The sequence below is a fragment of the Hemitrygon akajei genome, chromosome 21, assembly GCF_048418815.1.
Source record: "Hemitrygon akajei chromosome 21, sHemAka1.3, whole genome shotgun sequence".
In the NCBI taxonomy this organism is placed as follows: domain Eukaryota; kingdom Metazoa; phylum Chordata; class Chondrichthyes; order Myliobatiformes; family Dasyatidae; genus Hemitrygon; species Hemitrygon akajei.
In genome coordinates, this window is record NC_133144.1 from 10,623,000 (window position 1) to 10,637,571 (window position 14,572).

The following is a 14,572-nucleotide window of genomic DNA, read 5'->3' on the forward strand; positions in this document are numbered from 1 at the left end:
GGAGCTATGATTCATTGGTGAAGATGCCCAAAGATAATCTCATTAGGACAAAAAGGTCATTAAGCTGAAACCTTGTGTCTTTTTTTTCAATCTCCACAAATGCCGTCTGATCTGACCAAATCCAGGAATTTGTGTTTTTTTTCAGATTCCCGGCATCTATAGAACAGGTGTATCAGTAGTTTGTTGATTTATAAATACTAGAGGTTATTTCATCACTCCTGATGAAGGGTCTCTGCCCAAAATGTTAATTATTTGTTCCCTTTCATATATGCTACCTGACCTGCTGAGTTCCTCCAGCATTTTGTGAGCGTTCCTCTAGACTTCCAGCATCTGCAGAATCTCTTGTTTTGAGAGATTATTTTAAACTGGCATTGAAAGAGATGCTAGGATAAGTGACCTAAAACATTGCAGACCCATTCCCCAATGGCAAAGGTGTGTAAGAGACTGGAACTGGAGGCATGCAGACATCTCCAAAGGTTAATGGACTGGAGAAGGTTACAGTGTTTGTAAGGAATGTGGGCATGAAGGGTGCTTGTAAAATACTTGTTTCAAATGATTGAAGTATGTTGTTGATGACAGGATGACATCTGTATGCACTTGACAAACTATGCTATCAACAGGCATAGCAAGAATTTCATCAGAGATGGCGACAGTGGCAGCAAAAGGTACTTAAATGGGTTGGGGAAAGAAATCTTAAAGTAAACCTTGTTTTCTTCACTATCGATATGTAGCATCATTATTGAAAACACTGGTTAAGGTAACTGGGCAAGTCATTGAGGGAATATGTGGCACCAGGTATCACTAATGACTGATTTAGACAGATCCCACAACACTTGTGGGCAACTAGCATAACACTTCAAAGCACCAATGATCAGGGTATAATTCTTGCCATAGTCTGTAAGGAGTCTGTACGTTCTTGCCGTGACCATGTGTATTTCTTCCGGTTCAGTTCTACATTTCAAAGATGAACGGGTTAGTAAGCTGTGGGGATGCTATGTTGCCGTTGGAATCAAGGCAACATTTGCGGGCTGCCCCAGCATGACCTTGGACTGTGTTGGTTGGTGACTCAATGACATGTTTCACTGTAGTATGTTTCAATGTAGATGTGACAAAAAAGGTAACCTTCATATCACTTAAAGTACAAAGTTTTAGTATTATTAAAGGAACTTCTGATAAATCTTAGGGTATAAATATGATGTTATTGTCCTATTTTCCGGTAAACCAATACAAATACCAGTTGTACTGTTGGTGCAATATGTTTCACAATCAATCATTCTTGTAATAGGAATTGTGTGACACCAGCAGTGAAGCCATGACAGTTTCACCTGGGTCACCTGGGACCATTTTATTCACCAATTGTAACGTCTTCAAAATAATTCTCAGTGGGAGCATAGCTGGAGTCTTTTAGCTCATTATAAAGATTAATTTATTTGTCACATGTACATCATAATATACAGGGAAATGCATCATTTGTGTCAAAGCAAATCAGCAAGGATCATGCTGGGGGAAGACTGCAAGTGTAACCACACTTCCAGCTCCAACATAGCATGGCCACAGCTCACTAACCCTAAACTATGCACCTTTGGAATGTGGGATGAAACTGGAGCACCTGAAGAAAACCCATGCAATCACAGGGGCAGCATACAAACTCCTTTTAGACAGCAGAGGGAATTGGCGATTGCGCTGGCGTTGTAATAGCATTACTCTAACTGTTACGTTACCTGCTGCCCCAAATCAGATAAAATTAAAAACTGGTACCTTTTTTACCAAACAACTGACCTGTAATTCCAGTCATACACTTCTTCTTCTTAAGCCCATCAACCCTGTTGGGGCCTACACCACCGGCAGCGGCTCACCAGAGTCCCCTGTCCCAGGCCATTCTTTCCAAGTGATCCCCATCTTCTTAGGTCCCTCCATTGCCAGGAATGAGACCTTTGGTGTTTCTCAGGATGGGATTGCCAGCCCCATGCCTAACCCTCCTTCTTTCGCATCCAGGCTTGGGACCATCCATGGAAAAGTTGCTCACACAGTTAGTTAATATCAAAAATATACCTATTGGTGCCTGATCTACAAGTTAATCATAGTGCAATCTTTATCCAGCTTTGTATTAATTCACCCATTCTGTGTTCTTTGTTGTACAGAAAGTTGTCTTCACTTAATAAGTGGTTGACAGATCATGGGTACAGCGTGCCAAAGGTCTGGACGGACATTGAGGATGTCATTGTTAAAACTCTAATCTCTGCCTACCCGATCTTAAAGCACAATTACCGAACCTGTTTCTCCAATCATTTCTGTGGCAGCGCCTGCTTTGAGATACTAGGGTTCGATATTTTGATGGACCGTAATTTGAAGCCGTGGCTCTTGGAGGTGGGTTTTAAGTGTGATAAACATGCACAAGCAATGTAAAATCTTATCTTATGGTGACCATTTTTGATTATATCAGATCAGAAATCAGACGTAGTAGAAAACAGGGTCTGACCTCTTACCTCTTCTCCTTACCTGCCTATCACCTCCCCCAGTGTCCCTCCTCCTTCCCTTCCTCCCATGGTCCACTCTCTTGTCAGATTCCTTCGTCTTCAATCCTTTTCCTTTTCTAACTGTAACACTTACCCAACAGGCTGGTATATGTCTAGGGGAAAAGGAGATCCAGCCACACACCAACCCCACCTCCCGTACACGCAAGGTGCTGTGGGAATCAAGTTTATGCCGCGCGTACCACACAATATCAAACTCACACCAGATACCGTTATGAAATACATTTTAAAGATTTTACTAAAACTAAAAGAGTACTATGCAATACAATATATATGAAAGAAAAGAAAAAAGTAAAAGGTGCCAACTTATCGAAGTTCAGTCAGTTTAGTGCACATCGTTGGAGCTCAACCATCGAACCATTCGACCCCTCGTCACTTTCCTCTGACCTCCACGTCCTCGCACCTGGGACCACACCAGTGGTCAACCAAGCAGTGCAGCGCACGTCCACCATCCTTGGTGTCTTCTTTCCGACTCCCCTGAAAAAACCGCGAAAACCCCCAAGCTCCCAACCTCACCAGACAAAATAACATTCCCCATTGGTTAACAAATGAATACAATCCCCATATCAGCAAGTCTAAAGCTAAATAACTGTGAGGCGAACACTTATCAGACAAAGAAGCATTCCCACTCTTAACAAACCAAAGAAGCCATTTTGAGTAACATACACAGGACATTGTACATAACTATCACCTCCCAGCTTTTTACTTTATTCCCCCCCCCTCCATCACCTACCAGGCTTCATCTATCACCTTGTTCTCTTTCCTCTATCTACCCCCACCCACTTACTTATTCTGGCATCTTCCCCCTTCCTTTCCAGTCCTGAAGAAGGGTCTTGGCCTGAAAGGTCGACTCTTTATTTCTCTTCATACCTGGTGAGTTTCCCCAGCTTTTTGTGTGTGTTGCTCTGGATTTTCAGCATCAGCGGAATCTTGTGTGTTTAGGATTATTTAGATATCCACAGACGCTCGTTGAACATACATTTTGTACTTCACCTGTGCAGTACTCTCTCAGTACTGCAGTGTAAGTCTGAGTCAAGTGCAATAGAATTGGTTTATTATTGTCACATGTAGCAAGATACAGTGAGGAGCTTGTCTTGCATACTGTTCCTACAGATCAGATCATTACACAGTGCACTGAGGTGGAACAAGGTAAAACAATAACAATGGAGAATAAAGTGAAACAGTCACAGAGAAAGTGCAGTTCAGGTGCAAGATCATGACAAGATAGATTGTGAGGTCAAGAGTCCATCTTATCGTACTAAGGAGCTGTTTAAGTCTCGTAATAGTGGGATAGAATCTTATCTTGAGCCTGATGGTACTGTAGGGTAATGTAATTGGTGGAAATGTACATAATTCACAACCACTGACATTGAGTTGGGGTTCACTTTAAGAGGCTGATCTGATGTGATGGCATAGTATGTGAAGTTCTGTTACTGGGCTTTATGTGTTCAGTGTTTCGAGTACAATAAATGTATTACATTTTTTTAAAAATATATAAAATGCCTCACATTGTTTTATTTGTGAAAATCTACATTGGTGGCCATGATGGAATTGTCCTAGAGCAGAGTTATTGGACATGTCAGCCAACAAAGTTGTTTTGAAACTGCCAGAGTTTTGGGAGCAAAATGCCGTTGCTTGGTTTGTAAAATTCCTATTGCGAGAAATCACTGCTGACAACACCAGATTTCTCTACGGGGTAGCATCGCTCAGCAACTCCATGGCCACCTGCCTGAACTTGATAAATACTGATTGCTGAAAACTCTCCTTGCCTGGCCTCCACAATGCTAAACTGTTGGAACTAATGGACTACATGCTGTCTCTCCTGGGAAATCGCCATCCTCATTTTATTTCTAAAGAACTCTTCATGCAGCAAATGCCTGTGAAGTTTGCATAACTCTTGCTAATGCACCCATGATGGACTATAGGGAGCTTGCTAAAATGGCGGATAGTCTGTACTCAGCCAGGCAGTGGTGCAACATTCCTCCTCCTTTTCCTGCCTCAATAAGCCCAGTCAGAAGGCCCCCAACATATGGATACCCACGGCTGGGAAACAGACAATGCCAGGCTCATTTTGGTACGAACGTGAGGAAGTGCAACTGCCTTGCAGCTTTGACAGAGCCAGTGCATCGGGACATCAGAGGTCTGTGCAGCTGCCAGATTCACCTGCTCTTCATTACGGACACCCTTTCAGGACGACGCTTCCTGTGTGACACGGGTGCTCAAGCGAGTGTGCTGTTGGCATCACCTACTGCTGAGAAGGCAAAGAGCAATGAAGCCTCACTGGAAGCCACCAATGGCAGCCGGATCAAGACCCACGGGACACGACAGGTGATGCTCTGCTTCAGTGGACGAAGTTACACATGGAACTTTGTCCTTGCTAAAGTGGCTAGACCTCTGCTCAGTGCAGATTTCCTGTGTGCCCCAGGACTATTAGTTGATCTTAAGAAATGCTAGTTTATTGATGTCAAGGGCTTTGGGTCGTCACTTCATTCCACGAGCTGCTGAACTTGTACTCCCCCTGTATAGTGTGCTTAAAGGCTATACCTTAATCAAGTGCTTGATTGATCAGTGGACATGACCAGTTTGATGACCCCAAACAAGCTCTTTCTAACGTGACCCTACTGGTGCACCTGCTCCCCAATGCATCTGTAGCCATGACTACTGACTCTTCAGACTATGCTGTGGGTTCTGTGCACGAGCAGCTGATCAGAGGCCTCTGGCGGTTGCTCACCTTCAGCCAGCAGCTCCATCCTCCTGAAAGTAAGTACAGCACATTTGACCGTGAGCCTCTCGACCTCAGTGTGGCAGCCCGCCATTTCACTGTGTTCATTGACCACAAACTGCTCATGCTCACAATGGCTAAAACAGCAGACCCTAGTCTGCACGGCAGCAATGCCACCTGGCCAACGTATCAGAGTTCACAACTGAAGCACAATATAACCAGGGGAAAAATAATGCCATGGCTGATTGCCTCTCACAGCAAGCCATTGAGGAGTTGACTATGCCAGCAAGGCAGCTGACCAGCTACTGACCCAGAGGTCTAGGCTTACCAAAAAGCAGTCACAGGCCTGTGGTTGGCTGACACTAAGTTTGGGGAATCTGGAATTTCTCTCCTGTACGATGTATCAACCGGATGCCCTCACCCCAAAGTGCCTGCAAACTGGAAGCGGACTGTTTTGACTCCGTACATGGCCTCCTGCACTCCAGAAGGCCTCCCAGAAACTGGTTGCATTAAAGTTTGTGGGGCACAGCCTTCGTAAGGACACGTGTGATTGGACTACTGCCTGTGTGGAGTGCCAACGGGCAAAAATTAACCATCATGTTCAGGCGCCATTGGCAACTTCTGAGATCCATGCGTGATGGTTTGACCACGTCAATGTGGACCTTGTTGGTCCTGTTTTATCTCCCTCTTCCCCCCCCCCCCCCCCCCCCAGCAGTTTCATACACCTCCTTACCACTGGGTGGCCAAAGATTGTCCCCCGAGCATCAATGACGGCCCCAGATGTGGCTCAGGTGTTCATCAGCACCTGGGTTACTCGTTTTGGCACCTCATCTGATACTTCCTGACTGTGGTCCCCAATTTATTTCAGACCTCTGGGCTTCGCTTGCCCAGAGCCTCAGTGTTAGGCTACATCACACAACGGTGTATCACCTGAAGTCCAATGAACCTATGCAAGCAGTTTCACCACTCTTTAAGGGCTGCTCTGAGGGCTACCCTGACAAATGAGTGTTGATCGTCTCCCGTGGGCCCTGCTGAGGCTTTGAACAGCTCCAAAAGAGGACCTGCATTTGTCCGTGGCTGAGTTGGTATATGGGCAGCCATTATGAGTGCCAGATGATTTTATTCCCAATGCCATGCTTGCCTGGTCAGCCTCTCACAGCAATCTACCCTCCTCAGTAAATTCAATGCCCTTTCACCTATTCCTACCTCCCGTCAGGGCACATTGCACTCTTGGGTTCCTGTTGACCTACATTCCGCCTCACTTGTTTTCATCTACCGTGAGGTATACCAATATCCCCTTAGGCCCCCTTATGATGGCTCGTTCCACGTTTTGGAACAGAGAAAAAAACTTTTATCATAGATAAGAGGGGTAAACTGAATGTATTTCGATAGATAGCCTTAAACTGGTCACCAAAATTTGGAGGAATCCACTACTGTGCCCCTGCCATCAAGGCATGACCATAATTATGTCTACACACATCAGGATGAGTCAGAGGCACCTGCTGTTCCTCCACCCGTGGAACATTGGATCTGAGCCAGGCAGCTCAGCCGAGCTCCAGACAGGCTCATACTATGGGTGTTAGTGAATTCTGGGGGCTGTGTAGGGTAATGTAATTGGTGGAAACGTACATAATTCACAACCATTGACATTGAGCTGGGGCTCACTTTAAGAGGCTGGTCTGACATGATGGTTTATTATGTAAAGTTCTGTTACTGCACCTTTTGTGTTCAGCAATGCAGTTACAATAAGAGTTGTTACAGTTTTTCTTAAACATAAAACACCCCACATGGTTTTATTTGTGAAAACGTACCATACTTGCTTTGAGGCTTTTGTATCATCTGCCCATTGGAAGAGGGGTTGAGAGAGACTGTCCAGCGTGAGTGAGGTCTATGATTATGCTGGCTGCTTTGCTGAAGTAGCGAGAAATGTAGACAGAGTCCACAGAGGGGAGGATGGTTTCTGGTGAGGGTCGACAGGGGCATGCCAAATTCCCGCATGCTCCTGACCGGGTAGAGGTGTTGCTAAGTGTTCTGGGCCGTGGTCTTTACGTGGTTCAACCAGGCCAGGCTCTTGGTGATGTTCACTCCTAGGAATCTGAAGCTCTTAGTTCTCTCAAGCTCAACACCGTAGATGTAGACAAGAGCAAAAAGTGCTACAATTTCTGGAGAAAACCCAGAACCCCATAACCTTAGCTCTTCCTGAGCCAAGCTGGTTTTGAGACCCGTGTGAATGATTGAGTCTTGGTTAAAATTATAATTTTTAAACAGGGAGATGAGGTCTATGGCTATCATGCATGCTTTGGGCAAATTAGGACATAGAACAGTTCTTTTAGCCTACAATATTGTGCCAAACCAATTCAATTTGGATTCAAATGGCTAATTAAACTAATCTCTTCCTACACAATGCCCATATCTTTCCATTTTCCACACAGTCGTATGTCTCTCAAAAGTCCTTAATGTCTCTGCTTTTACCACCACCCCAGGCAGTGCATTGCAGGCACCCACCACTCTCTGTGTGTTTAAAAAAAACTTGCCCCTTGCATCTCCTTCAAAGTTATACCTTCTCACCTTAAATGCATGCCCTTTGGTTTTAGACATTTCAGCCCTTGAAGAAAGATACTGTCTGTCTACTCTATTTAATCTTCTAAACCTCTGTCAGATCTCCCTTCAGCCTCTGCCGCTGCAGAGAAAACAACTCAAGGTTATCCAACCTCTCATTTTAGCACATCTGCTCTAATCCACACAATATTAATGGGGTAACCAGAACTGTATGCAGTACTCCAGATGCAGCCTAACTAAAGTTTTGTAAAGCTGCAACATAACTTACTGACTTTTGAACTCAATGCCTTGACTAATAAAGGCAAATATGCCATGTGCCTTCTTAACCAACCCGCGTAGCCACTTTCAGGGAGCTATGTACTTGCACTCTGCTCATCAACACTCTTAAGGATCTTGCCCTTAGCAGCGTACTGTGTCTTTGCATTTCACCTACTAAGGTGCAACACCTCACATTTGACGGGGTTAAGCTCCAAATATTCTAAAATAATAGAGGGTGAAAATTGAAGTTACTAATGCAGGTGCCAATAGGCCTTGGAGAGATTCTCAGTCTTGGAAAGAATTTTTTTGGTTGGGTAAAATTTGTTTGAGTAGAAACAAGAGCCATGATTTATTTACGTTGTATTGCAAAGGGTGATCGTTGTCCAACCTAAGGTGTAATGCTTAACGTATGCTAAGTCAATCAATCTTTTTTCAAAAGCAAAACAGCAAATACTGGATAATGATAATAAACACAAGGGATTCTGCATAGCTGGAAGTCCAGAACAACACACACAAAATGCTGAAGGAATTCAGCAGGTCAGGCTGCATTAATGGAGAGGAACAGCCAACGTTTCAGACTGAGACGCTTCTCAGTAGGTCAGTCAGCATATGTTGTGTGAGACATAGAAGTTAACATCTCAGATTAATAACATTTCAGCAAACCTGGGAAAACTAGTGAAGTAAGCAGAGAAGAGGCAGGAAGGGAAAACATTTTTAAAAAATACCTGTAATAGGATAGAGAGTGAGCACTGTTCCTTCTAAGGTGCGTGGCTGCGCAGTAACTGAATGCTCACACACACACATAACCTTTGTTGCTACGCAGCTAGAAAAGGTTTATAAAACATGAATGATTCTCTTTGTTGTACCGTGCTTCATTATACTCTTCCAATTAATAAATAAAATCAAAAGTGTGATTCTTCAGTTTTCATTCTAAATATTCATTTATGCATATTACAAAAAAAAATTTAATTTGCACTTTTTCAGGCCGTGTAAAAATTTCCTGTTTAGAGCAATGTCTTTGCAATGTTGGTCCATGCAGCTGTAAAAAAAAATAGAGGAAATGTTGAGAGTGAGGTAGACTGAATGATGCAGATAATGTTGGTTCCAGTTGAAAGAGGGTTCTGAAGGCTTGATACTTGCTGTTTATCTGTGTTACTTACTTAAGGCCATCAACCCTACTGGGGCAATGGCAGCCAACAACAGCTTGTCACAGTCCTTTGTTCGAGCCAGTCTTTCAAGTTGTCTCCCAGGTGTAGGCCATCTTAAGATTCTAACTCTCCCAGGGTGAGGTCTTTGGAGCTTCTGTTGCCGTTTCTGTATCTCTGGATTTTTATGGGATGGTATTGCTAGCCCCATGCTCTTTTCACAGCCGGGCTTGGGACTGTCCATGGTGGAATTAGTTAGTTTATCTGTCTGGTGGATGTTTTGAGCTGGGTGAGGATGGAGGAGAAAGGAAACAAAACAACACTGGAACTGTGAGGTGCATCTCTGCAGTGGTTGAAAATCAGAGATGGAAGAGAATGCTGCAAATATCCAACAGGTCAGGCAGCATCTGTGGAGAGAGGAAGAACTTGCACAATGATGATTTTTCATCAGAACTGGATAATTCTGACTATCTGAAGTCCATTGTAGAGTTTTTGGGCCTGGGGCATGCCTGGTTGAAACATGAGAAACTGTCAAACTTGCTTTGGACACAAACTTGCTGGAAGAACTCAACAGATCAGACCTGCTGAGTTCCTGCAGCATTTTGTGAGCACTGCTCTGAATTTCCAGCGTCTGCAGAACATTGTGTTTAAAACTTGAATCAGGTTTTATTGAAATAGAGTTGGAGGTCAAGAACAAGGATGTCAGAGTGGGAGTGGGATGGGGAATTGAAGTGGCAGGAATATTTGAGCCTTTTGGAGCAGAAACACAGAAATATAGAAAACCTACAGCACAATACAGGCCCTTCAGCCCACAATGCTGTGCCAAAAATGTCCTTACTTGAGAAGATACCTAGGGTTAGCCATAGCCCTCTATTTTCTGAGCTCCATATACCTGTACAGGAGATTCTTAAAAGACCCTATCGTATCTGCCTCCATCACCGTCGCCAGCAGCCCATTCCACACACTCACCACTCTCTGCGTAAAAATCTTACCCCTGACATCTCCTCTGTGCCTACTTCCAAGCACCTTAAAACTATGCCCTCTTGTGCTAGCCATTTCAGCCCTGGGAAAAAGCCTCTGACTATCCACACAATCAATGCCTCTCATCATCTTATACACCTCTATCAGGTCACCTCTCATTCTCCGTCTCTCCAAGGAGAAAAGGATGAGTTCACTCAACCTATTCTCATAAGGCATGCTCCCCAATCCAGGCAACATCCTTGTAAATCTCCTGTGTACCCTTTCTATGGCTTCCACATCCTTCCTCTAGTGAGGCGACCAGAACTGAGCACAGTACTCCAAGTGGGGTCTGACCAGGGTCCTATATAGCTGCAACATCACCTCTTGGCTCCTAGACTCAAGCCCACAATTGATGAAGGCCAATGCGCAGTATGCTTTCTTAACCACAGAGTCAACCTGCACAGCAGCCTTGGATGTCCTATGGACTCAGACCCCTAGATCCCTCTGATCCTCCACACTGCCAAGAGTCTATACTATATTCTGCCATCATATTTGACTTAGCAAAATGAATCACCTCACACTTACAGGTTGAACTCCATCTGCCACTTCTCAGCTCAGTTTTGCATCTTATCAATGTCCTGCTGTAACCTCTGTCAGCCCTCCACACTATCCACAACACCCCTAACCTTTGTGACATCAGCAAATTTACTAACCCATCCCTCCACTTCCTCATCCAGGTCATTTATAAAAATCACAAAGAGTAAGGGTCCCAGAACAGATCCCTGAGGCACTCCACTGGTGACCAACCTCCATGGAGAATATGACCCGTCTACAACCACTCTTTGTCTTTTGTGGGCAAGCCAGGTCTGGATTCACAAAGCAATTTCCCCTTGGATCCCATGCTTTCTCAATAAGCCTTGCCTGGGGTGCCTTGTCAAATGCCTTGCTGAAATCCACAGGCACTACATCTATGGCTCTACCTTCATCAATATGTTTAGTCACATCCTCAAAAAATTCAGTCAGGCTCATGAGGCACGACCTGCCTTTGACAAAACCATGTTGACTATTGTGCCTCTCTAAATATTCATAAATCCTGCCTCTCGGGATCTTCTCTATCAATTTACCAACCACTGAAGTAAGACTCACTGGTCTATAATTTCCCGGGCTCCGTTACCTCTCCCATCCCCATTGATGATGCAAAGATCATCACTGGAGGCTCAGCAATCTCCTCCCTCGCCTCCCACTGTAGCCTGAGGTACATCTAATCTGGTTCCAGTGACTTATCCAACTTGATGCTTTCCAAAAGCTCCTGCACATCCTCTTTCTTAATATCTACATGCTCAAGCTTTTCAGTCTGCTGTAAGTCATCCCTACAATCACCAAGATCCTTTTCCATAGTGAATACTGAAGCATTAAGTACCTCTGCCATCTCCTCTGGTTCCATACACACTTCTCCACTGTCACTCTTGATTGGTCCTATTCTCTCACGTCTTATCCTCTTGCTCTTAACGTAATTGCAGAATGCCTTGCGGTTTTCCTTAATCCTGTCTGCCAAGGCCTTCTCATGACCTCTTCTTGCTCTTACCTAGCTTTTTGAACCTTTCATAAGCTATTCTTCTTGACTAGATTTACAACAGCCTTTGTACACCATGGTTCCTGTACCCTACCATCCTTTCCCTGTCTCATTGGAATGTATCTATGCAGAACCTCACGCAAATATCCCCTGAACATTTGCCACATTTCTTCTGTACATTTCCCTGAGAACGTCTGTTTTCAATTAATGCTTCCAAGTTCCTACCTGATAGTCTCATAATTTCCCCTTACCCCAATTAAATGCTTTCCTAACTTGTCTGTTCCTATCCCTCTCCAACGCTATGGTAAAGGAGATAGAGTTGTGATCACTATCTCCAAAATACTCTCCCACTGAGAGATCTGACACCTGACCAGGCTCATTTCCTAATACCAGATAAAGTACAGCCTCTCCTCTTGTAGGCTTATTGTGTCAAGAAACCTTCTTGAACACACCTAACAAACTCCACCCATCTAAATCTCTTGCTTGAGGGACATGCCAATCGATATTTGGGAAATTAAAATCTCCCACCATGCCAACCCTGTTGTATCTTTCCAGAATCTGTCTCCCTATCTGCTCCTTGATGTTTCTGTTACGATTGGGTGGTCTATAAAAGAAACACTCAGTAGAGTTGTTGACGCCAGAACTGCAAAGTGTTTATATTGTGGAAAACCAAATGCCTATCGGGTAAAAACCAAATGTATAACAGATTAAAAAAAACAATTCATATTGGGTAAAAAAAAACAAATGCATATTTGGTTTTAAAAAATGCATATTGGGTAAATAAACCCAGACTATGGGCAGTTCACTAATCTGAAAGAAGCAGCACTAAGTCACTGAGTTTTGAATCACTGGATGTGGAAAGGGAAAAGATAAAGTTGCATTCTGTGATGTTGCACAGAAAGGTGCCATCACACGGTGAAGGTGTGTGATGGAAATGATCGGATAAACCGGGGGTCATGGAAAAATGCCACATTTGGAGTGGAGGGGAGAGGAAGATGAGTCTGGTGGTCTTGTCACCGATTAACTGGACTCATTTCTCAATCACACTTTATTTACTTGTGCACAAGGAGAACAGCACGGCCTCTGTCACCCACACTGTTCTGAACTCTGAACAGAGAAATGCTCTTTTTATACAGAATTGACTAGGAGCTACAGATATTTACCATTCACAATACTGGTGTTAAAAGTCAAAAGAAACTACAAGCCAACAACCGATAATACTTTGAAGTTAGTAAAGTAATTATCCCTTGGTGTGTTTTCCTTAAATCCTTCTGGTGCATTCTTATCTTGTCTCAGTAAGCCAAATGACTCTGGCCCCCTTCTATGAAAGAGGAAGCTATGCTCTTGAAAAACCTGTCTTAAAAGATGTTTCTTACCTGGGCTGACTGCTTAACTCTCGACTTGCGTCAACTTCCACAGTGGCCCCTTATTAAAAATTAGCATAAAATATGTATGATATTATGATTTAAGATAAGATTAGCATTATTTATCATGCATACATTGAAACATACAGTGAAATGTGTCGTTTGAGTCAAGAACCAACTCAGTCCAAGTATGTGCTGGGGGCAGCCTGCAAATATCACCGTGCTTTTGGTGCCATCATAACAAGCCCATAAACTTACTAACCCTAACCTGTGTGTCTTTGGAATGTGGGAGGAAACTGGAACACCAGGAGTAAACCCACAGGGTCATGGAGGGAATGTAAAACTCCCTACAGACGGCAATGGAAATTGAACCGTAATCGCTGACATGGTAAGCCATTGCAGAAACTGCTACACACCTGTGTCGAGTCTGCAGGCTGATGGGGTGGAAGGTGAGAACAAGTGGAATCCTTGTTCAGGGTGTGAAGTAGTGAGAGCTGAAGTATTGGGAACAGCGATGATTGGAAGCACTGTTGACTATGATGGATGGGAAGCCATGGTTAAGGGAGAGTGCACACATTTCAATAGGATTGCATTTGACAAGGACTGGTATAGGAAATTTCATATGTACTCATAATGATCAGCCTATTAATTATGTAGGTTGCTTAAGGGTTTATAGCTGGGCGGGGTTAAACTCCCACTACCTAATAAATGCTCCCAAAGGGATGTGTTTCAAATAGCTTTAGACAGCCAAGTCCAGTTCCTGGCTTAGTAGCTAAGTAACTCATGGAACCATTCCTTCTGACAGGAGAAGGGGCAAAGGTGTGTTACTGGCACCTTAAAACTAGTTGCTTTGTACAGTTGGGGCTTGTCAGCCGTGGTTGGAAGCTCATCTAGGAGAAGGAAAAGTCTGATCTCAAATCTCCACTACCTTGCGGCTATACCCACACATGGGGAAGACTTTGGGTGTAAACCCCAAGGAAAAATGCAGAGTTAGAATCCCTAAGGTAGTCCTATGTTGAATTCAATGCTGTCTGGCAACTCCTGCGATGCTGCTGGTTTCAAACTGTATCAGTCTCTGCCGTTCCCTTTTCATTCATCAGCTGCGTGGAGAGAGGGAGCCTGCTGCATGGGCAACAGCTTGCTCTCCAGATCATACCACCCTGGCTTATGCATCATGTGAACAGCCAGGACACAACATACAGAGTTAACTCCGACCAACAGAGGGTCTCAATTAATTATATATCAATGCCATGCCTATATTTTGCTTTCCAGGTAAACCACTCTCCCAGTTTCACTACTGATTCCAGGCTGGACAGAGAGGTGAAGGATAATCTTCTGTATGATACAATTTCTTTGATAAACCTTGGAGCAAACAACAAGCAAAAGGCGACGGAGGAAGAGAGGCGCAGGGTGCAGGAGCGCCTGTGGCAGCGTCACTTAACTCGTGAATCAAGGTA

At 44.0% G+C, this 14,572-nt stretch overlaps 1 protein-coding gene across 1 annotated transcript in view; it reads left to right on the top strand.

Annotated features, from left to right (window-relative positions):
* Positions 1–14,572, top strand: part of LOC140714075 (tubulin polyglutamylase ttll6-like) — a 59,305-nt gene that overhangs the window by 12,638 nt on the left and 32,095 nt on the right. Inside the window, exons 8-10 of the mRNA XM_073024788.1 lie at positions 580–665; positions 2,142–2,367; positions 14,388–14,569. Coding sequence (XP_072880889.1) covers positions 580–665; positions 2,142–2,367; positions 14,388–14,569 — 494 coding nt within the window. The remainder of the gene's footprint in view (positions 1–579; positions 666–2,141; positions 2,368–14,387; positions 14,570–14,572) is intronic.